The sequence below is a fragment of the Lonchura striata genome, chromosome 9 (genome assembly GCF_050655825.1).
Source record: "Lonchura striata isolate lonStrDom1 chromosome 9, ASM5065582v1, whole genome shotgun sequence".
Lineage (NCBI taxonomy): Eukaryota > Metazoa > Chordata > Aves > Passeriformes > Estrildidae > Lonchura > Lonchura striata.
This window is the reverse complement of record NC_140711.1, coordinates 27,411,303-27,433,923: the sequence shown is the minus strand read 5'-3', so window position 1 is coordinate 27,433,923 and position 22,621 is coordinate 27,411,303. Positions and strand designations below refer to the sequence as shown.

Here is a 22,621-nt window from a genome sequence, read left to right as displayed (position 1 = left end):
ACTGCTTAACTTGAATGTGAGTTGTTTTGCAATGGGACTCTTCAAGACTTGATTTCTGTAAAGCAGCCCAACAGGAGCCACGAGAGGTTTCCATCATCCATCCAGTGCTACCGACAGTCATTATTCAAAGCTGCTGAAAAATGCATGCACTCGGCAAAGGTACGGTTCACAGATAACTACAGGCCTGAATGATTTATGAAACTGGTGCTCTGACAGAGACAAGTATCTAGTTTCTCTCTTTGATGGCCTTAAAAATACATATATATATATATGCTCTTGTAGGCAGCTCTTGTTTTAGCCAGTGACAAGATAATGATTGAAGAGGATGGTTATCGATACACAGTGATAATGCTAAAGCAAAGAAATGAATATGTATAAAATGTTGGAGGTTTTGGTTATTCTACTAGGATCCCAAATTAGAAGAGCTGTTTTTCACTAGGGGTTGGGTACAGCAATTGGTTGAGAATATCAGCATTAGGTGTCAGCATGTATTACACACAAACATATATACAATATGTACTAATATCTGCTGCATTTGCACTGCATTTTTACTATTGTTGTTGTTGTTATTATTTTTACAATCTAACTGCACAATAAAACTCTGTTACTCAGTAACTCCTTGGCACTTCAAGCTATTCAACACCTTGTTCCTCTGTATGCAGAAGGATGCAGCTCTCCCAGTGCTCCTGCACAGCCAGCCCAGCCCTGGGACAGCAGGGAGAGGTTGGGTACCTCCTCCCTGTCACAACTGTTTAATTTGGAGATAGATTTATCTTCTTCCCCCAATCAAGAGTGTTTGCAATTTCTGAAGAAAACAAGACAACACAGTGGTTTTTTGAAAGAGCAAGCATTCTACAGAGGATCATTTCTTTTCCTTGAATATCTGCTCCACTTGTGCAATTGGTGTGACAGTCATTACTCTTGTGTAATTATACAGTTACTGACATTGTTCAACAGGACATAAACACAGCTGAGTGGTCTTGGTCCTTCCAGGATCCCATCCACAGAACAGCCACTGGGCAGGACAACTGGTGGCATGAGAACTGGTGCTTTTGGTGTGCTGGCATGGTGGTGGCCGTGATGTGGGTGCTGACCCTGCCACTGATGCTTGGCACAAGGCTCCACAGGAACCACGAGACATCCCACAGGGCACTGCCATGATGGCAGTGGTGATTGAGGTGAAAAATAACTTCTGAGTGGGATTTTCAGCTGCTCTGGAGGTAACTCTGAATAATTAATGCTACCACACAAGCAATCCAAAGGGACCATCTTTCATCAACCAAGAGCAGCCAGCTTATTGAGGATTATTCTCATCAAGCCACTGAGCCTGTCCACTGCACTTCATGATCACCATGTGCTGGTATATAAAATGAAGCTCCATGAAGAAAGCTTCCACAGAGCAAGGATTCCCATCTCTCCAGCTCCACCCAGGCAGGTTCAGCCCCTCAGCCCAGCCCTCACCAGCAGCACCTGAGGCATGTGCTGAGCTCTGCCCTGTTCCATCTTGGCTGCTGCTGATCCTGCTCCTGTACCACTGTCAGGTAAGAGTGTGGCTCTGTGCTCCAAAGAAGGTTATTGCTTTAGGAGAGAAGGTCGCTAAAGGGACAAGAAATGGCTGGTGGGAAAGGCTGTGGAGAGGGTGGTGGGGTTGGGTGAGATGCAAACTGCTGATTATTGCTAAGGGGGGTTTTGGATAAACAGGGGTGAAAGTGGGGAATGCTGACAGTTGCGGCTGATTGCAGGAGCCTGAAGTGCACTGGAGGCTTTGTGGAGGGAAGGTAGGCAAGCATTCTTACTTGAGAGATGAATGAAAGGCCTTCTAGTGAGAAAATGAAAGAGATTGACTTAATTTATCAGTTTAATCAATTATAGTGTGTTTGTAAGTGCCCTGATGTATTGCTTAAAACTATGGAAGGCAACACATAGTAAATAGAATTTGCTGAGTAGATGAAATTGGAAAAGTCCCTTTCTGAAACCAGGCTTAATTGTGCAAAGAGGCTTCCCTATGTCAGGGTTTCCCTATGGCTGTCTCCCTGGGGAGCCAGATAACCTTCTGGATGATTTTGGTTTGTCTGGTTTTTGGGGTTTTTTTAAATCCAAAACCTTTCTGGGATCACTTTTGCAAGCAGTGGGGTTTGACTTGGTGATCTGTGATGGACAAAGTAAAAGTTCCTTAAAATCTGTTTGTGCACTTGCCCAAACTCAGTGCCTGGCACATCAGGCATGACCACAATGGGAGAGCTGAAATCACATCCCCAAGGAGTCTAACAGCCCATCCAGCTCCTGAAATCTTACTTGGTTTTACTTGCCAAAAAAGTGTTGCTGTTACAAACAACAGCAGCGTTAACCATGAAGTGAGGAAGCAGCCAAGGAGACTATCAAAACACTGCATCCCTCACAAAACACTTTCCCAGGGCTACAAAAGCAAGGGGAGATGAAAGCAGAGTGGGAAGCGGCGCAGGCTCCTGTGGGCAAAGGCGGGAGGAGCTCCTGCTGTGGGTCAAGGCTCAAGTCTGGGGTGAAAAAACCCCTTTTGGAGGACAGTGTGTTTTTGTTAGCAGAGACCCACCCAAGCTCCGTTTGCTCTTGGTTTGCATCACGGCCAACAAAACCTTTGCAGACGAGGGAAAGCAGGCAGTGGGAAAGGAGAGACACCAATGCTAACTGCTGCCTTGGATAAAAAACAAGCATTTTGGTTCATTTGTTGTGTTGGGCATCCAAATAAGCATTGAATCCCATTGCAAGCTTTTGTCTCTTTTTGTGGGCTTTGGAGAGAGCCTGAGGATCATTCCTGGGCTGTGTCAGGGTTGTGTCTCTGGGCTGTAGAAGGGCTCAAACTCCTACTCACTTTGGTGGGATCTCCATGGAACAGCACTGCAAACTCTAGGGAAAAACCATAATGTGCTTCCACCTCTCATGACAAAAACCCAGGGTTTTGAAAAGCTGATCTGGGTCACATTGCTGTATTGGCTCTCCTGTCTTCTATTCAAAGCCCTTTGCCATTTGCTCAGGTTGTCTTATCCAACCCACAGACAAAAGCTGGATACCAGACTGACACAGCATGAAAAGTCCTCTGAGCAGATAGAGCAGGAACATCACATCATCGTGTTAGCACTGATCTGGAAAGGACAAATGCCAGCAGTACTGGCTTCATGGAGAAACTGCAGCTCGAGCCATATGCTCAGCTGGGTTCCTAGAGAGGAGATAGAAGTCACTGTGTTTTCACTAAAATAGGTAATTTCTCCCTCCCTGCCCATTTTTTTGTTGGTTTGGTTTGTTGTTTTTTTTTTTGGAATTCAAAGACTGACCCTGCATGAATGGGAGCCAATGAAATCAACTCCAGAACTAATTGAGGAATTTTTTTTTAACTGCTAGCCATGCCAACAAAAGAAGCTGGCCCTGGTACTGCCCAAGCCACTGACATCCTTCCTGTTGGAACTGAGTTTCCCACAAGCACTCGCTCCAGCCCTGTGGCTTGGCCACACTCTTGACCTAGGACACACTCTTCAAAACTCTCAATAATCTCATAAATATTGCCCACAGGCTCCATCCTTGTGGAAGCCATTGGCAGCTCATCAGGATAATCAGGCTTGGCTGCTGGCTCCCAGTACAAGATTTGGTCTGAAATTTGAACAACGAGGGACAGGCCACCCAATGAGCTGTGTGAGATCTGAGGGAAATGGTTTTTAGTTGGTGGGGATGGTGCTACCTCCTTGTAGCTCGTGGTGCTGAGTAGGTGTCCACCCATGAGCGGAGAGGATGCAGGACACGTCACGTTCCCCAAAAACCCACGCAAAACCCACCTGACAAGATGGATGCCACGGCAGCGATGATGAAGGACACGATGACCCCGGGCCCCGCCATCTCCTTGGCCACCAGGCCGGACACCACGTACATGCCGGTGCCCACGCAGCTCCCGACGCCCAGGGAGATGAGGTCCAGGGTGGTGAGGACCTTGGCCAGCCGGGCGCCCTGGGCGGCCGCGGCGCCGCTGCCCTCCAGCATGGACTCCACGGGCTTGGTGCGCAGGACGCGGGCGCGCAGGGCATGGCCCGCGGCGCCCCAGGGCACCCGCCGCGGGTCCAGCCGCGAGAGGAAGCCACTCATGGTGCTGGGCTGGGCAAAGCTGCGCCACGGACAGGGTCAGCAGCACCCTCAGGGCTGCGGCCGCGTCTCCATCCCTGCAAGAGAGGGGAACAGAGGTTTGGACTGAAACAGCAAGGAAAGAAGGGAGAGTCCAAAGGGACCCCTCAAGTTTTTTGCTGGGCTCTGGTGCTGGCAGAGCTTTGCTTTGACCAATGCTGCTGCTGCTGTGGAGAAATCTCCTTTCTGCACCCTCAGTCGTTTTGTACAGCAGCGATGCACTGCCCTCCTTTGTGTTCACACAGGTTTAGCCTCAGTCATTACTGCAGCGCTACAAACAGCAGGAACCCAATTTCCTCCAAATTCTCATTACGTGGTTTAATTGCTACCAAAAGTGATGATGGCTACATGTAGCTGTGAAGTGTTGGTGGCCACCGAGGCACACTGGGCCCTGGTGGGCACCAAGTGTGACTCCAAGCCTGTAGTTGAGGCAGACTGGGAGAGAAGCTCAGCAGGAGCAGTGTGGGCTCCACTGGAGAGTGAGTGACCAACAGCATGGCCAGCTGCAGCCATTTTTAATACTTCTAAATTATCTTGCCTGAACCCATGTGCTCTAGGATTTCATCAAAAATCATGGCCTTATCTTGGTTTTCTCTTTCTCTGTGCTTTTTTCATATTTTAATATTTTTCATTTTTCATATTTTCAAGAAAAAATCAGCAACTGCCATTCCTCCCTTCTTCCCTCCCTCCCTCTCTGCTATTCTTCAGCAAACTGTGTGGTTTTCATAGCACCAGCAGCAGTGACTTCCAGGTGACACGTGATGATTTCTGACTTTGAGCAAACCAAGAAGAACTGACAACCCACTAGCTAATACAAGGGAACAGGAAAAATAGTTTATCAAATATGAATTTTTACCTGGCAGCTTCTTTCCTGTCAATACAGAAATATTCTTTTTTTTTTAATTGCCTTGAAGACAAAACACTTATTTTTTTTCCATTTTTACATCCAAAACTAATTACATTGTGTCCACAAGGCAGCCTTGTGTTGCTGAAGTTTATTAAATGAAACACAGCATTCATTTTATGTTTTGGTTGATCACTGTTCAAATTGTGCTGATTTTTTACCTCGAGCAACCACAGGCTTAAAGGCTGCACGTTCTAGCTAGGAATAATAATGAGAAATTGTTATTGCTCCTGAGCAAATGTGGATCTTTGTGTTGAGAATAAAACCTGGGTTTGGCTTTTGGGTTGCTCAAGGAGTCAGCTGGTTGTGGGATGGGCTGGCTCACAGGTGAGGTTTTATTTTCTGGTTTAAAGGAAGGTTTGTTTTGGAAGAAGGCAGCTGAGCCAGAGCTCAGCAGGTCTGCCCCCATGGAATAAACATGGAATTGTTTAGCTTTGAAAAGACCTCTGAGATTATCAAGTCCCACCATTAATCCATGTTCCCAAGTGCCAAATCTCTGCATCTGTTAAATCCCCCCAAGGGTGGTGACTCCACCAATTCCCTGGGCAGTGTGTTCCAGCGCTTGACATCCCTTCCCATGAAGAAATTTTTTCATAATATCCAATCTAAATCTCCCCTGGCATAACCTGAGATCATTTCCTCTTGTCCTGTCACTTGTTACTTGGGAGAAGAGACTGATCCCCCCTGGTTCCAGCATCCTTGCAGTTGTAGAGATCAATAAGGTCCCCTCTGAGCCCCCTTTTCTCCTCAGGGCAAGGTGCTCCTGTCCTGGCACCCCCACAGTGGTTCTGCTTTGCCAGGAATGTGTTTTAGCCGTGTGAAAAACAACAACTCAAAGAAAAACCACCCAAAATTCATCCTTTTATCCAAAGCATGGCACCTCTGGATTATGGGCTGGAAAAGAGGTCTTACTGTGCTTCCCACTTCCCATCCTTTATTTAATTATTCTTCTTGAACTTTGTGGCTTCTCTCAGTTGAGTTTGAAAGACTTGGATTGCTACACTAGAGTTTGCACTAAATTGACTTAAGCTAGTCAAGAAGTTGGGCCTTCAGAAGAGGTAGGATGGTGTGGGATGAAGGCACCAAAGCTTCAGACTGGTCCTTGGTGCCATCACCAGGTCATGCTCTGGCATGGGAAGACCTGTCCTGTGTTTTAAGGGGGATTGGGACCCCAGTTTTTCATCATCGTGTCTCTGGGTGTCTGATGAAGGCTTTGGGAAGGGTGGCATGTGCTCCTTTACTGGAGGAATTCACATCCACACTGGAAAAATTAGTGAATTCCTCAAATGAAGAGAGATGACTGATTTCACTCAGTTCACTCTCAAGCCACATCATGGCATAGAAATTATTTTTTCACCAACATCACAAAGAACCCCAAGAGAAGAGAGGGCAGTCTTGTCCTGGAATAATCTTAACTGCTAAAATGATGAAAAAAGCCCTTAAACATTTCAAATGGTTAAAGTTTAAAGCAGGAACTGGCTGGTGGATTAGTGATGCACCCAGATTTAGGCTGCTGAGCTGTTCCAGCTGCCTGGGGCTGGACTGTGACCAGGTCCTCCTGCATGGCAGCCCAACAGAGCCCTACAATTTATGGGGTTTAGTCTTCTCCTGTAAGTCATCAAGGAAAAAGAAAAACCCTTTCAAAACCTATGAAATGAAATAACTCTATAATTGCTGCTATGCTCAATTAAAGTCATTCAAAACTATTCCAGATGTTCAAGCAAGATCAGCATATTGCTGCTATGTAGCTTGGAAAACATCTTTTCTCTCCATTTGAGACCACGAGAAAATATGTCATGGATGGCAACCACCCCCATGGGGCAGAGGCAGCTCCCTTCTGCTCTGCTCCACTAACCCTGCCTGTCTAGAAGCCAACAGTGGGAAGCAAAAGGAATTTTTACTTGCTTTGTTTTGTTAATCTTCTCTCCTCGCTACAAACCAGGGAAGATGAAGGGAGCTGTGGCTCAGAGGGGACAAGCTGTAGCTGGGTTTTGGAGCTGCTCAGCTTTCCACCATCAGGCTGTTGGGGTTGCTTTTCCTCACTGGCTGGCACTTGCTGCTGCCACCATGTGCTTGTCAGCACCACTGTTTGTACCAAACACTCCTCTTCATCAGGGTAAATTGGCTAAAACTGCAATCAAGCCAGAAGGAGAGACATAGGTGTTTATAGGCATGGATCTTCCTTAGTGTCTGGGTTGATGCTGGATTATTCCTCCTATAAAACTCATTCTGCTGGGGAGGTGCAGCGCAGTGCCCCTCCCAGCATCTCCCATCCTCATCACCCCCATAGCTCCAATTTCTCTAGAAAATTGTCCCCAGACCACACCTGTGCCTTGGGATGGCTTTTGATTTTCTGTAAATGACTCCCCTCTGTCCAGAAGTCTGTAGGGGAAACAATGAGCAAAGATCTCTATTCAGATCTGCGGGGAATGCAACAAGGAACAGAACATCAACGGTGGTAAATGGAACAAAGAGAGCTCCTCTTGTTGTATTGATGGAAAGCCAGGCAGGGGCACTCATTAAGAGGAAAAGGTTGGGTTTTCCCTGGTTTTCCATGGCTTACAGAGTAATTACTGCAGAGGAAAAATTACTGATGCTTCCAGCAGCTGGATCAGCATGGATTTGGCCCTGCATGCAGGACACCAGTGCCCAGTTTGCTGCAGAGGATTTTAGGGGGAAAGTCTCTTTCTCCTTGCCCAGGGGAGCTGTGCTTCCGAAATCTGGGATTGAAACTGGTTCCCTCAAGGCAGTACCTGCTGTGGACCCCAGGAATATTAATTCTGGTGTTTATGGTGCAGGAGCATCAGCCCTCAGACCTGCTCCATGCTCCAGTGGGGACTGTGTGCCAACATCACCCCTGGACAAACAGAGCCCCAAAGGCTCAAAGGGATGCTGGAGGTAGCTCGACATGATGGAAAAGGCATCTCCTGGCAGCAAACACCGCTGCAATCCCAGAAAAAGAGCAAGAGAAATAGCAGCAAAAGTGCTAGGCTGAGCTCCCTGCTGCCCCTTCCCTTTTCCCTTTAATTGTGAGCTCGCTATCGGTGAGGAGGGCTCCTCTGGAGAGGCTCGGGGGCTGAATTCCATCCTGATTTCAGCCCAGCTCCTCCAGCAGGGAGAGGGCTGGCATCAGCCAGGCAGCAGCTCCGAGCCAGGGATGCCTTCTGCCGGGGCTGCTCGTCCCCGGAATGTTTTCCTTACGAGCACCATTTGATTTGGAGCTTTATGTGCTTGTTTTTACAGTGTTGATCCCCAGCTGGGCTGCCACTGTAAAAGCTGGCTCTGTCTCCATCACCAGCCCTCCTTAAAGCAATTTAAAAGGCAGGCACAGAGCCGAGAGCGAGGGCTGGTCCCTGCCGGTCCAGCTTCAGCAATCTGGCCTTGTGCCTTTGCTGGTAATTTTTGGGCTTTTCTTATTTTTAATCTTTCCATTTTTAAATCTGCTTGAGCAGTTCAAGTGGAGCTGTGGTTAATTTAAACTACAGTAGTTGCTAAATTAAACCACTGATAACACCTCAGGTTTAAGACCAACTTTCTCTGTGCATCAACTGAAAAAATGGGATATTTTCATGCATAATGGACACAGAGAGGCTGAACAGCACATTTCTATGGTGCTTCCATCAAGGTTATACAATGTGCTTTTGCAGTGTTAGCATTGCTGTTAAGATGGCTAAACATTATTATCTTCTTTTGACAAATAAGCAAAATAAAAGAGGAAATGTTTAATTTGTCCAATGACATAAGCCAAGGGTGCCATGCATCCAGAGGCAGCCCCCAGGAATTCCTAAACTTTGTATTCTAGTCTATAGTGCAAGTATCAGAAGAGCATGAATGTGCAATGCAGTGATATAATTAGCATGTACATAAAGATCACTCTTTCTCCCTCTTTCCAGCCTTCAGGGAGGATACAGTGTGATGGTTTAGCTGCTGTCCTTGCTGGGGAGATACTGGACTGCCTGGATAATCAGGAAAAAGGCAGAGGGAAGGATGGAAGTGATGTCAAAGCTTTTTTCTGTCTTGCAGCTGGTGTTTCCCTTTTCCTAAGTAAATAGCAAATCAATATTTGAGCAGTGATCTGTGCCCATGCAGGTGAGCAATGAGAAGGTTTTGGTAGCTGAGGGCTCATCTTCCTGCCTGGATGAGGTGGGAGATGAGGTGACACATTCAGAGGTGAAATTGGAGCATGCCACAGGGAAGGCCAGCAGATCCCTTGATATTGAGCTGTTCTAAACTTTACCAGGATTAATTACATGCCGACTTCCCAAGCAGCTGGTCCAGGTTCCCTTGGGATCCTCTGGAGCACCAGGCTGGTGAGAAACAGCTCTGGGACTGAAAGGGAGCAGTATTTTCCTCCTTCCTAGGGGCTGGATGCACATGGAGCACCTACAGTTCTTACAGCCTGAACGGGATGGAAGCTAAAATGTTCCTTTTGGAGACGCTCATGCACATCCTTGCAGGCACATCCCTCCCCTTGGTAAATCCACCTGCCCCGGTCCATTGTCTGGAATGTTGGTTTTCCACTTGTTTTCTGCCCTTTTTGCATGGGTACCAATCATCCCCATGCTGCAGAATAATGTAGGAATGGATGCAGGGTACAACAGATACAAGAGTCTGTGCGTGCTGAGCTGAAATAATGCAATATGCATGAAGTGCTCTATTTGGGTCTGCAACAAAGCTATTTAACCACCAGAAGGAAAAACAAAAACAAAAACAAAACAAAACAAAACAAACAAAAAAAACCCCAAAAACCAAAAAAAAACCCCCACCAACTACAGAGAAAGAGATATAATCAATTTGCACATTTGCAAAAAGGTCTCATTTGTTGCCGTTGTCTGGAGGTGGAAAGTTAAAAGCCTAAAAACCTGCAACAATGCAGGGAAATGACAAATCAATAGGTGGGTGATCTGAGCAGGAGGTGGGGAATCAGGAACTTCTTGGAGCTGGTCTGACAGGCTCCCTCCAGGAGAGTAGTGAAACCACATGAAACTAGTAACATTTGCTGCTCCACCAGTAAGATGGAGAAATTCACTGCCTTAAAGAAGTGTGTGGTGATTAATCTATCTGGGTTTTCTATGGAAGCAGATGAGAAACAATGCTAAAAATGATTAACAGTCCCCTGGATGTGCCTTGTTGAAGTCAATATTGGTTTTGTACCTGCACGTGCTCATCTGCAGAAGGACCCTAGAGGCTCTGTGCACTTTCAAATGCTCATTTGTGGTGCTGTGTGATTTTGCATTCCAAGTGCAGATATTGATACCAGTTCTTCGAGTACAGCCTCCCCCACCTTTCTGCAGTCACAAACTGCAGTGTTGTTGAATAATGAAACTCCTAAAGGAAATTTGGGTTCACAGGTGTGGGTGCTCAGCCTTTCAAGGACCAATGTACTGACACCACTGAGGTTCAGGCATTTTAAACACCATGGGAGGGGTGCCCAGGAATGCAGATTTGTCTCACACAGACTTGTATATTCATAGAATGGTTTGGGCTGGACAGAATCCTAGAGATCATCTCATTCCAACCCAACCTGCCATCTTGGGCCACCTTCCACTAGACCAGATTTCCCAGGGCTCCATCCAGCCTGGCCTTGCAAATATGCTGGCACATCCTTCTGCAGCCTCGGGTTTTGGGATTAGCAGTTCCAGATCCTGAGCTTTCACAAGAGGAGAAGCATAATCAGATTTTTCTGGAATCGACTGAGTTGCCCATTTGCAATGCTGGGCATAGATTCCTGACAGTATGAGTGCCAGCAGCATCAGTGGCATGGTTGCAGCCTTGGGATTGTGGCTCTGAGCTTTTCCCTGGTTTTAGGTAGTAGGTTGTACTTTCAGTAATCACCACTTTGATGAGATAACACATTTTCTGTACCGAATCTCACAGTGAGAATGGACAACAGATGCCTTTGTATCACTGAAACTCTAAACCTGGGCTACCAGGCTGTTTCTTCTAGAATTATACTCCTTTAAAAACTGCCTTTGCTTTAACAATACACAAGAGAAAATCTCTGTAATTAGTGGGCTGTGTTTTCTTTTTCTTTCCTCAGTGGATCCATACTTTTACATTGCAGAATGAAAGTCATTATGGTTTGCTGCAGGCCAGACAGGAGAGCTTTTTTCATTTGACATAATTCACAGAATGGGTTATTTATTAATGTGTGAGGCTCTCTAAACAAAATGGATTTTTACTCTTGCGAGAGTCTGGCTGATACATCATTATGACAACTTATTTCATTTCTGGGTAGCATTTTGAACCCAGTGGCAAATACACAAATCTCTCAGTAAAGAACTGATTTAACACCAAGGCTTCGTCACCCAGACAAGGAAAAAATTCTCCTGTATATCAAACACAGGATCTGAAAATGCACTGTTTTTAAACCTCTAGTTTTATTTTGAAGATTTCTGATTTTATAGCGATTCCTTTATTCCCCACTAAGAAACTGCTGGGCTTTTTCCTCTCAATACTGGCTCTCACTCAGCAGCAGTCTTTCCACCTTTCTGTAATAATTCAGTAGGAGTCTGAACTGGCCTTTTACACAGTAAGCACATCAAACTTACAAACACCATTACTCGCTCTTGCCAAGTTTCAAATGCATTTATCTTTTGTATGTGCACATGGTCTCATTAATTACTTATCGTGTTCCATCAGCAGTTATACAAATGTAATTGATTATGCCTCACTGCCCCACTTCCACTATTTTGGCTATCAGCTAATTAATGCAGGAGAGGATCTCAAGCAACTGCTTTCCTCAGAAGAAGCTGGAAAAATGCATTCTGCAACCCCAAGCCTACTAAATGTTCCAGAAGAAGCACTAGTAGCATATGCAAATCAATGGGAGCTTTTTTGAATATGCAAATAGGAGCCTTGAGCTGGGGGAATTTGGCTGGTTGTAACCTGTGTCTCTAAATTCCTCAACAGAAGCCTGAGGCAGGTTCAATGCACCTCCAAGGAAGTGAATAGCAGCTCCTGCTGATTTTATTACAGTTTTCTGCTTCTTATTCTTATTCACTAGGACAAAAAACCCCTTGCCTTACATGAGTAATTCTGCTCCATTTCAGCACAACCGATTATATGAGTAATGTGATCACAAGTGGATCAAAGATGATGATTTAGAATGGAGTTCATGTGTTTAGTCATTTATCATCATCAGTCAGGCAAAGGCACTGCAACACCTAAGTGATGTGTAATGTGAGTAATACCTGGTGCTGTAGCAGCAAGGCTTTTTTCCCAGTGAGTTACAAACTCACTGCAGACTAACACTAAATCAGTCTCTAGGATGGTACTAGAGAAGCAGAATTAAATGAAGAATTATGTGTTTGTAAAAGTGATAACGGCATAAAAGTTAGAGTATGATAATATTCCTGAGCAATGCACATGCACTGCCCAGAGATGTCCTTTTGTAGCAAGGGAATCAGCGTGAGCCAACATGATTAACTTAAAGTAGCTAATTGCCTCCTTGCTCTTAGCCTCCCTTAGCAGCAAGACCCCCAAACCCAACCTCTTTCCCTGAGACTTTTGTCTCCCAGCTACAGAATTCCACTGCTGTGCCTGCACATGAGTAAGAGCAGAGCTGCTGGAATGTTACTGCTGCAGCTCCTGTTTGTGCCAGAGCTCCCAGCCAAAGGACATATTGCTTCTTTCTGTCTCAATTTACTTGGAGTAGGGCTGGTGACCCTGGTTATTAATTGCACATCTCCCAGTCCCTGTTGCTTCCCAGCCAGTTGTTTAATGAGTGGAACACACCTGCTGGTGCCCAGGTGTCTTGGACAAGGCTCTGGAGATTCCAGATGCTTCCCAAGTGTGTTGCTCCAGGGCTGGAGCAGCACAGGACCTGTGCCTGGTGCTTCCTGCCTGTTCCCACTGGGAGGGAAGGACAGCCAGGAGAGGCAGATGTTTCCTTCACCACTAGACCAGGGTGCCCAAATCCTACCTGGAGCCACCCTGGCATTGCTGAGCACCACGGGGCTGTGCCTCATCTAGCACAGCTCAACAGGTCCATCATTAAGACCTGGTTCAGTAACACCCAGGCACAGTTTAAAGCAAAGTTTAATTGTGCTGCTGCAGGTGGAATATGCCCAGGTGTGCAAATGGTGCACAAAGGGCTGTTTCTATCCTCAGCTTTGAAAAACTTTGTGGAGTAAGACTCAGCCCAGACTCGGGGAGCTGAGGATGTGCAGGAGGAATGGCCCAAACCACCCACTGACGTCATGGTCACCAATAAATAAGAGCCAGTGGCTGCTGAGAGGGGCTGCTCTGAGCCCATGTGTGGTTTTATAGATGTTTACTAAAGTTTTGACACAGATACACTCACAGCTGTGGCATGGCAACAAAAACCCATTTCCCTGTAGGCAGCAAGCCACTTTGATCCTGCCCTCTCAGAATTAGGATGTGGTTATGTGGAAACACATGTGCTGCAGAAGCTCTTCTCTGTTCACCTGCCATGTAGATTTAATTTATGGTATCATGACTTTCAATGAATTATGGATACAGTGACTGTGCAGAGGAACACAAACAATAGAGTCATGTGCTGTTTGGCTCCACCTTGCTGGCTTTGTTTCATGAGTGCCTGGTCTTCGCTCTGACAGTTTTATTGTGGGGAAAAAATAGTTTTAGAGATGTTCCAGCCTGGTGACAGCAAGGGACGGGCTGTGGTGGGAGCGTAAATGCTGGCCAGAGCACCCAGTCCCCTGAAGGTGACTGCATAGTCTGGAAGCAGGGCTGCTATTCAATGAGCCAAGGAAACTCAAGAGAATTTTTCTCAATATACAAGAGAAAATTACAGTTTCCAGTTCTTTCAGTTTTGGCATTTTCCCATTGACAACCACAGCTTAGCTATGTCTAATTCCTTGTAAATGAAAAATGTCTTAGGACTCTCTGTGGATCTGAGTCTGCTCCCATTTACACGTGGGTGGTTTAATGAGTTCAGCAGACTCACCCTGGACTGAGGTGAGACTCTGGCCAGGTTTTCATATCCATAGGAAGTAGATGAAAAATGCCTGCTGTATTTCTGGGCTCTGGATACTTTGCATACCTAGATTTGTCTCTCACAGACTGAGAAGCCCAGACTCAACCATGGCTTTATATATTACAGAGGGCACAAATCTGGGAGTGATTTGGGGGTTAATTTTTTTTTTTTTATTAATGCGAGAGTCACAAATGCTGCCTCCCTACTAATGTTGTTTTTGTGTGATATACAGATCCCACGGCTACACACAGCTGAAGAAGTATTTGTTTCGTTTTTACCTTCTTGTTTTTAAAATGTCTTAATAATCCAAACAACAATATGTTGCTTAAACATTATGATGATTTTAATAGCTCAGGTGCTCTGAAAGCAAAATTTTGGTTATTTGGGGACTAAGAAATCAGTTGCAGACTGCTCTGTTATCCTCTTTTTTTTGCTTGTCTTCATGAAGGGCCCATTTATGTTTGTGTAAGTTCTTGCCATCCTATTTGCTTGAATGTTGCAGGGCTTCAGAGAAAAAACATTATTTTAGCCATTAGGAGGTTGTTCTGTTCTCATTGAATTTTCTAGAAAATCTCCTGTTGCCTTTAAGGGAACATGGAAGGATTTTTATTATATCTGCGTGATTTCAGAACTGAGGAAACAGACTGTCTTCAGAAGGAAGTAGTGTCAAATCAGCCTACAAATATATCCTTTAAAATGATTTTGGCTGGAATCCTTCCTGATATGATCCCATCTGAGACTCTGAAGTTACACAAAGAATAAATTTTTATCATTTTTATATAATAAAAAAAAATTAGAGAAGGATAAGATATGTCTCGACTTGAGAGTCATGAATAACTCCCTGAGGAGAATGATTTATGTCTTAAAATGCAACATGCATTTTTATGTATTTACTGCAACATGCACAAAGGGAGATATTCTTTTGGAGGAGAGTTAATGAATGAAGCCAATTGGAAAATTGGAGGATTCAATATAGAATTTGGTGACTTATTTGTTCTGTTTTTTACATATGGTTAAAAATCCCACCCACTGGGGAGGTAGTATGTCTCTAGAGGGGTGTCTGGAAATAAAGTTGCAACATGTCCATGCCTTATTTGGGGAATGAAGGATCAAAGGTACCATAAGGTCCTCCGAGTTAATTCTGTCTGAGTCTCAGGCCATTAGTTTCCAGGCAATTACTGCTGCAGGGAGCCCAATGCCTTGCTTTGGCTAAGTTGCATATTTTGGGAGGACATCAAAAACCTTGACATAAACAGATGGAGAATCCAGCACATTTCCTGATGGCTCTTTCATCAGGTCACCAGCACTCCTCTGTTCAAAAATGTGATCCCTCCCTTAAACTGGAACGTTTTGGCTTTAGCATCTCAGCACAAGTTCATGTTGTGCCTCTTTTTGCCAGACAGAGGAATAACTCAATGCCTGCTAATTTCTTTCTGTGGAGGCTCTTAGATTCAAGGATTCACATCACTTTCCTCCCTGCTTTTTAATGAAGTGAATTCTCAGGTGCTGTAATTCCTCCTCTGTAAGGGCCCTTCTCCACTCCTTGACAGGCTTTGGTTTTCCTTTCATTTTTTGTCTTACTTCCAATTTTGTTGTCAATTTTGTTGATGTCTGCTGTACTCTAGCAGTCTGTTTTCAAGGGCTGAGGTAAAATTTCCTACATCTCCACTTACTGAAGAGCAACTAAACAAGTCCTTTTTTTCCCTTCTTTTTGTTCAATGACTTGTCTTATCACAGCTATTGCATCTGTACTGTCTTCTCTGATAAGTACTGCACATTTGAGTTCATGTCAGTAGGACCCAAGATTCTTTGTTGACACTATTTACTACTCATCAGTAACTGTTTTGTTGGAAAATTTTACCCCTTTTAACAGATGAAAATGGGAAATCAGACCTTGGACCTCTGCAAGACTCCCTAATTCTCTGTTCTCATGCAACAGAGATTCCCCATGGAGCAGTATATTTTAAGAATAGATGCTGAGTTTAATCTAGGTAACTTTTCTCTCTAGTGCTGTTTTTGGCTTGTTTGAGGGTTTTTGTTTATTTACAATATGTTTTTCAACTCTGTTAAGTCACATGCCTTGGCAATGTGTACCAATAAAACAAACACATGTAAATATCTTTAGCAATCAGACTTTAGGTCTCATGACAGTTTTTGGGCAGTCAAACAAATGCCTTGGCATGCTAAAATCAGGGACACTGGGAGAATTAATCACTTAATACGCTAGATTAAATCAGACATGGCTCTTTTGAGACAAAAATCTTCCCCCTCTCCAAAGCCGGTGCTGCGTTGGAGCACTTATGGGAGGGCACCGAGCCGGTCTGTATAAACTATCATTTCACAGGCCACAAAAGCCGAGCTGCAGGGCAGCTGTGCGAGCAGAGACGAGGCTTTCCAGCGGTGCTGCTGGAGCGCACCTGGCCGGGCCGGAGGCCAGGCAGCTCCGAAATACCCGTGCGGAATCAACAAACAGCACCGAGCCGGGTGACGTAAAGAGGAAGCCAACTCCATTCCCGGCCTGCAAGTCGCAGGGAGTTTTGCAGGCGCCGGGGGGAGGATGGAGCCGTCCGCGGGGATGGAGCCCCGTCGGGGTTTCAGCACCGCGGACAGCGCCCGGCGGAGCCGCGGCCGCGCCGGAGCGACCCCCGGGCGGCCCCGGGAGCGGCACCGGCCCCGGGAGCGGCACCGGCCCCGGGAGCGGCACCGGCCCGAGGGTGGCACCGGCCCGATGGTGACACCGGCCCGAGGGTGACACCGGCCCGAGGGTGGCACCGGCCCCGGGAGCGGCACCGGCCCGAGGGTGACACCGGCCCGAGGGTGACACCGGCCCGAGGGTGACACCGGCCCCGGGAGCGGCACCGGCCCCGGGAGCGGCACCGGCCCGAGGGTGACACCGGCCCGAGGGTGACACCGGCCCCGGGAGCGGCACCGGCCCGAGGGTGACACCGGCCCGAGGGTGACACCGGCCCCGGGAGCGGCACCGGCCCCGGGAGCGGCACCGGCCCGAGGGTGACACCGGCCCGAGGGTGACACCGGCCCCGGGAGCGGCACCGGCCCGAGGGTGGCACCGGCCCCGAGGGTGGCACCGGCCCGAGGGTGACACCGGCCCGAGGGTGACACCGGCCCGAGGGTGGCACCGGCCCCGAGGGTGGCACCAGCTCCGCGGGTGACACCGGCCCGAGGGTGGCACCGGCCCCGGGAGCGGCACCGGCCCACGGGTGGCACCGGCCCACGGGTGGCACCGGCCCGAGGGTGGCACCGGCCCCGCGGGTGACACCGGCCCGAGGGTGGCACCGGCCCGAGGGTGGCACCGGCCCCGCGGGTGGCACCGGCCCCGGGAGCAGCACCGGCCCCGCGGGTGACACCGGCCCCGGGAGCAGCACCGGCCCCGCGGGTGACACCGGCCCGAGGGTGGCACCGGCCCTCTCCCGCTGTCTCCCTTCTGCTCGCACTCCGTTCCCCTCACTGCCCCCTCCCGCAGCGTCCCGACCTTCCCGCGGCGTGCTCCGTGCGGTCACCTGTAGCAAGAGCTGTCGCTTGGCTCAGGCCACCCGGTGTCCCTGCCGTCACTCCGTTTTCCCCCGTTTCCAATCAATCCCGTGGGCTCCGGCGCCCCCGCCTCCTCTCCTGCCCCGCGGGGCCGGGGGATGCAGAGGCGGGCGGGGGTGCCCCGTGGCCCGGAGGAGCCGGCGCGCTCCCTCCGCGGGGCGCGGAACCGGCTCCGTCTGCGCGGCGGGGCGCGGGGGCCGCGGCCGCGCCGGGCAAACCTTCCCCGGGCTCGTGGCGCCCCGAGGGGCCCGGAGCCGCCCCCCGCAGCCCGGTCCCTCCCTCCCCGCCGAGCGGGCACTCACCGCGGGCGCGCTCCCCGCGGGGGCGGCTGCGCTGCTCGGCCGCGGGGCGGGGGGGCTGCGCCGGCACCGCCGACCCCGGCTCCGGCCGCGCACGCAGGGCGGAGGGAGGGGGAGACGGGGATGGAGGGAGGAGGGATGGAGGGAGGGAGGAGGGAGGGAGGAGGGCGCTGCAGCTCCTCAATTATTCAGCGCTTCCCCTCCCCGCCTGCCGCATGTGACCGCCGGCAGTACCCGGCAATACCGAGCCGGCCCCGGGAGCTGCCACCCCCACGGCCACCTCCCCTCCCTGCCAGTCCTCTCTGCCTCTCCGAGCGTCCTGAGGGATGCGGGTGGCCTCCCCCAAACGGTCTGGCTGCTGAAAAATAGCTCTCCTGGCTGCCTCCTCCAGCGCAGGGCTTTCCTCACCCCACGGACACAGCGCGGGGAATCTCGGTTTTGTTTTCTCCTTGAGCTGCGCTGTGAGATTTGGGTGTTAATGCTGTAATCCCGGAACAGGCAGAATTAGGACTAAAATAATGCCTCATGCATTGCAGCATGCTGTGCTGTCCACCCCTCTGCACAACCCAGTTGGAGGAATTAGGTATCAGGTGCAGGATATATTTAATATTTTATACCCGTAGCTTCTTTAGAGAATGGCTGAAATTAATGATCAAGATTATTCCTTTTTGCAGTTTTGTTTCTCAGTTTCTGCTGTTTAGTTTGCTCTAGAAATACTCCCTGTCTGCATCTGTTTTGTACCACTTTGACATAAAATCCAAACTGGGTTCATCTCCAGTGATGCCTGGGGAGGATCTGGTTTCAGTCTGTGTTACAGTCTCATTCTATAGCTTTTAACAGGACCTATTCCAGATGAGAGCTGTGTCTCCAGTGGAGAGAGTCCTTTCATCCTTCAAATACTGAAATAAATCTCTTCTGATAAAATTAAAGGTGAGATCCTTCAGTGTAACCAGTTCAGTTCTGAAGCCAATGTTTGCCTAAAGTGAGTGACCATGACAGGATCTGCATCGATGGCAGTGACCTTCTGGGGACATACAGACAGTGACATTGCACAGATAAACACAGACAAGGTTGGGGTTGGACTAGGTGACCTTTACCCTTCCAACACAAATTATTCTATGATTCCGTATCCATGATCTTGTTTTTGGCCAGGAGAGCAGACCACATGTCATCTCTAATTTCCTTTCCAGCCTTTACTTCTGTGGCAGTTTTTGTGTCTTTCCAGATGAGTGCCATCATCTTCCTGATTTATTAGCAGACTCCTCCTCTCTCCAGCACAGCTTTACCTTGCTCTCTTCCCTCCCTCACAGAAGCCTCCTTGCAGTCCCTCTCTTCCCAAACAGGCACAGAAAAGCCCTCTCCCAGGTTACTGCTGGCCAGCAGAAGGTGTCATCACAGCATGACAGGATGCTCTGCTTCCTTCCTGCCACTCTGGCCAGCACACATCACATCACACAGCACAAATTGCAGTCAGCTGATTACCTTCCTCACAACCAGCAGTTGTGAAACCCCATTTTTATTCTTTTCCTTATTCTTTGATTGCCTGAAAGCAACACTCAGAGCTGCAGCTCTCCTGCCCTTATCTATGGCCCCCATGCTTCCCATCTGGTCGTTGTTTCTCTTCACATCCACTGGCTTCCCCAGCTGCTTCACTCAGTCCCTGGACACTGGATGGAGCTGTGGATGGCTGATAACAGGAGCTTCCCTTGGGCTGCATCTGTGCAAAAGAGAAAACCTTCTCCATTTGTTATCCCCTCTTGTTTTGCATCACTTTTAAGATCATGGTGAACTCCAGCTGACAGCACCACCAGCCTTTTGTGCTCACACCCAACTCCTTGGTGCTTGTAGAGTGTGTGAGTAAAGGGCATGGGCTGGTGTGTTTCTGAAAGGATTGGCAGCGTGGCCAAGTTTTAGGGGGATTTCTTTAAATGTGTGGCTTCAGAATAATTTGATTCATATTTATAACTGGGGCTGGTGTACCACAGCATGGGCAGTTTGGTTGGTAACAGCAGAGAGGGGCTTTTTTGTCTTCTTAAAAATCATTGTGCAGTACTATGATACCACCCCCATCTTCCACCTTCCCTCTACTGCTCAGAGATCTTTCTTCAGAGGATTTTGCTGTTCAGTGTCTTTCTAGACCCTGTTTTATCCCAGCCTTAATCTCCTTTTTATAAGATTTCTTCTGTTTTACCCAGTGGCACCTGCTGTTAGCTATGCACAACAACCTGCTGCCACCTTGAGTAATACATGCCGCAAATGTTTTGTCAGAGGATCACTTAAACTCTTTCTCATTAATCTTTACCCTGTTCTCATGAGTTTTGTAACTTCCAATTGTGCAGGAATTGAATCTTGAATTTTTACAGCTACACCTCCAATGTTTCTCTTCAGGTTAATTAAATGGTGATGAAGAACTCAAAGAGGACAAGTTACCCTCTCAACAAGTCCCATCAATGAGGTCACCCTCAGATTAAGGTGAAATTTGAATTTCGCCTTAATAACACCTTGTAGCAGGGATCTCCACCAGCTGCTGTCTCATTATCTTGGCTATTTTTCCTCTCACTATCAAATTTGGCCATTCCAATTTCATGGGACATAATTTCCTTTTTTTGTGACTCTAAATACACAGAGAGAAGAAGTCAGGAAAAGCTGCCCTATTAACTTTCTTTCTTACTCTTATTAAAATGTTTGTTTACCTCTCATAATCCCCTCATACTTGTCTCATCCATGACTAATTAATCATGCCATTTAAATACCACAGTTCCTGCTTTCCTGGGTTATCTCTTTATCTGCACAGCTTCATAATAAAACAGTCAATATCTCTTGACCCCTAGATTCTTGTAGGTCTTCCAGCATCCCCACCTTATGTGCTCTCTCTCCCCACATGAAAACTCCTCAGAGAGGAAAGTCTCATTCCCAATTCCATTGGTTTGATGAGTTTTCTTCAGTGCCATTTCCCAAAATGTTTTGACATCATCAAAAATTACTAATAGAATGTTCCAGATAAACAGCTTGGGGTTCCCCTTGGATTTGCATTGGGGTTCCAATGTGTGTGCTTGATCACCCCAAAACATTTTTGTCAGTCTTACAAAAAGTGCACTGAATTGGGTTATGTTTCCAAAGGCAAAAATGATTTGAAACTAAGAGGTGGAAGCTGCAGCACCTTTCCTGTACATTTGTGTGTCTGGTTGTGCTGGCTGCCATCCCTGCAGCAGTCTCAGTAGGACAAACAGGGCTGAAGGCACAGCACATCCCACTCCTCATTCAGTGAAGATGGCTGGAGAGGGTCAGCTGCCTGTTAAGAACAGCTGATCCAGCACAGAACAGCACTTCTGTCTGCAGGCACCAGGCTGCACAGGGACATCACAGAAAGCAGCCACTGGGCTGCAGTGGTGGGAGCTGGTTACCCCTGCACCTGCTCTGCATGTCCAGTGGCTCATGTCCATGGCTTGACAAGTGTTCTCTGTGGGAATCCAGGGCTTCCCTCTGGCTGCCCTGGCAGGTCTGGGACCCTGGCAGAGGTCAGGAACCCCCTGGACAGAGCCCCAGAGACACTGTCTGTGATCTCTGTCCATGGAAAAGAGTTTTCAATCTTACAGGATGAATTACCAGCTCTGAGTGTTTGATATAAATAATCATTAAGTGTGGCATGGGTGCAAAAGTAAAATTTTAGTATTCTAGATTAGGGGTCCAAAGGGAACAAGATGGAGGAAATTGGGTGTGTCTTGTCCTTTTTCTCCTTCTTCATGCCCTCCATGTTTCACTGTGGTGTTGGCATTTTTCTGTTGGTTCAGGCTGGGGACACACTGTCCAACGTAGGTGACAGATATTGGCACGTTCTTGTAAATCCAGCCCAGGGAGTTTCTGGTATTTAATGTTTGTCACATCCCACTGAGGGCAGAGCCCCACACGCTGCCCTGCAGGACAGAGCTGGGCAGGGCAGCAGAACATGTGAGAGAGAAACAGAATAAACAACCTGGAAACCAGCACAGACCAATTATGGCTTCTGCTTTGGCAGCGGGGCAGAAAGACAGAGACTTTCTGCAATCTGGGAATCATCAATAGCTCAGATGCCAACAGTTCTGTCTTTGATTTGGTCTGTAGCATCCCAAGCCATCTCCCAGAACAGCAGTGGCTCCCAGACATCCACTGCAAAGTTCAGCTGACAGTGTCTCTGAGCAGAGACCCGGTGGAGCCCTGCAGAAGTACTGGTATTTTTAGAAACATTGCCAGGATGCTTGGCCTCACTTTTTCCTCTTTTTGCATTAGTTGGAACCTCAGTGAGTACCTGTAGGGGTCAGAGTGATTGGAAGCATCCATGTAGGAGGATAAGAAGAAGGATTAATCTTGCTGTCTCATCTGATGGCTTGTGCCATGATGAATACCAGCATGAGGAAGGGCAGTCCCATTATTAAAGCCCTGACTTGAGACTTGTAAAATATCACTGGAGTTTCTGGTTCTGCAGTAGGAGTTCTGGGAGAGTTTCAGAGTTCTCTGTACCCCAGTCATATGAAACTACCTTGGAAGTGCTGCCCAGTCTCAGGGAGTGAGCTGGCTGCACAGGCTGTAATTTCTCTTGGTGAGGGATTATCTCTGCTTTCTTTATGGGACCTCAGTGGGGCAGTTCAGCTGGGGGAATTCACTTGCAATTAGCTGGGCAGGTGAGAGAAAGTGCCTGGAGTGGTGAGCTGGGCCTGCCTCCTCCCTGACCCCCTCTTACCCTGATGCACAGGGCTGCAGCCCTGACCCTGCTGGGCAGGGGATGAGCCC

General features: G+C 48.0%; 1 protein-coding gene across 2 annotated transcripts in view; it reads right to left on the bottom strand.

The window, feature by feature from the left end:
- The window catches only part of SLC7A14 (solute carrier family 7 member 14), a 29,966-nt gene extending 11,961 nt beyond the window's left edge, over positions 1–18,005 (bottom strand). Inside the window, exons 1-2 of one of the 2 annotated variants that reach the window (XM_021548254.3) lie at positions 17,858–18,005; positions 3,804–4,181 (exon numbers count right to left, since the gene is read on the bottom strand). In XM_021548254.3, coding sequence (XP_021403929.3) covers positions 3,804–4,107 — 304 coding nt within the window. In that variant the 5' untranslated portion in view covers positions 4,108–4,181; positions 17,858–18,005. Of the gene's footprint in view, positions 1–3,803; positions 4,182–17,524; positions 17,778–17,857 lie in introns of those variants that run through there. The other variant, XM_021548253.3, reaches the window with a different exon arrangement.
- Between the last annotated feature and the right edge of the window lie 4,616 nt (positions 18,006–22,621).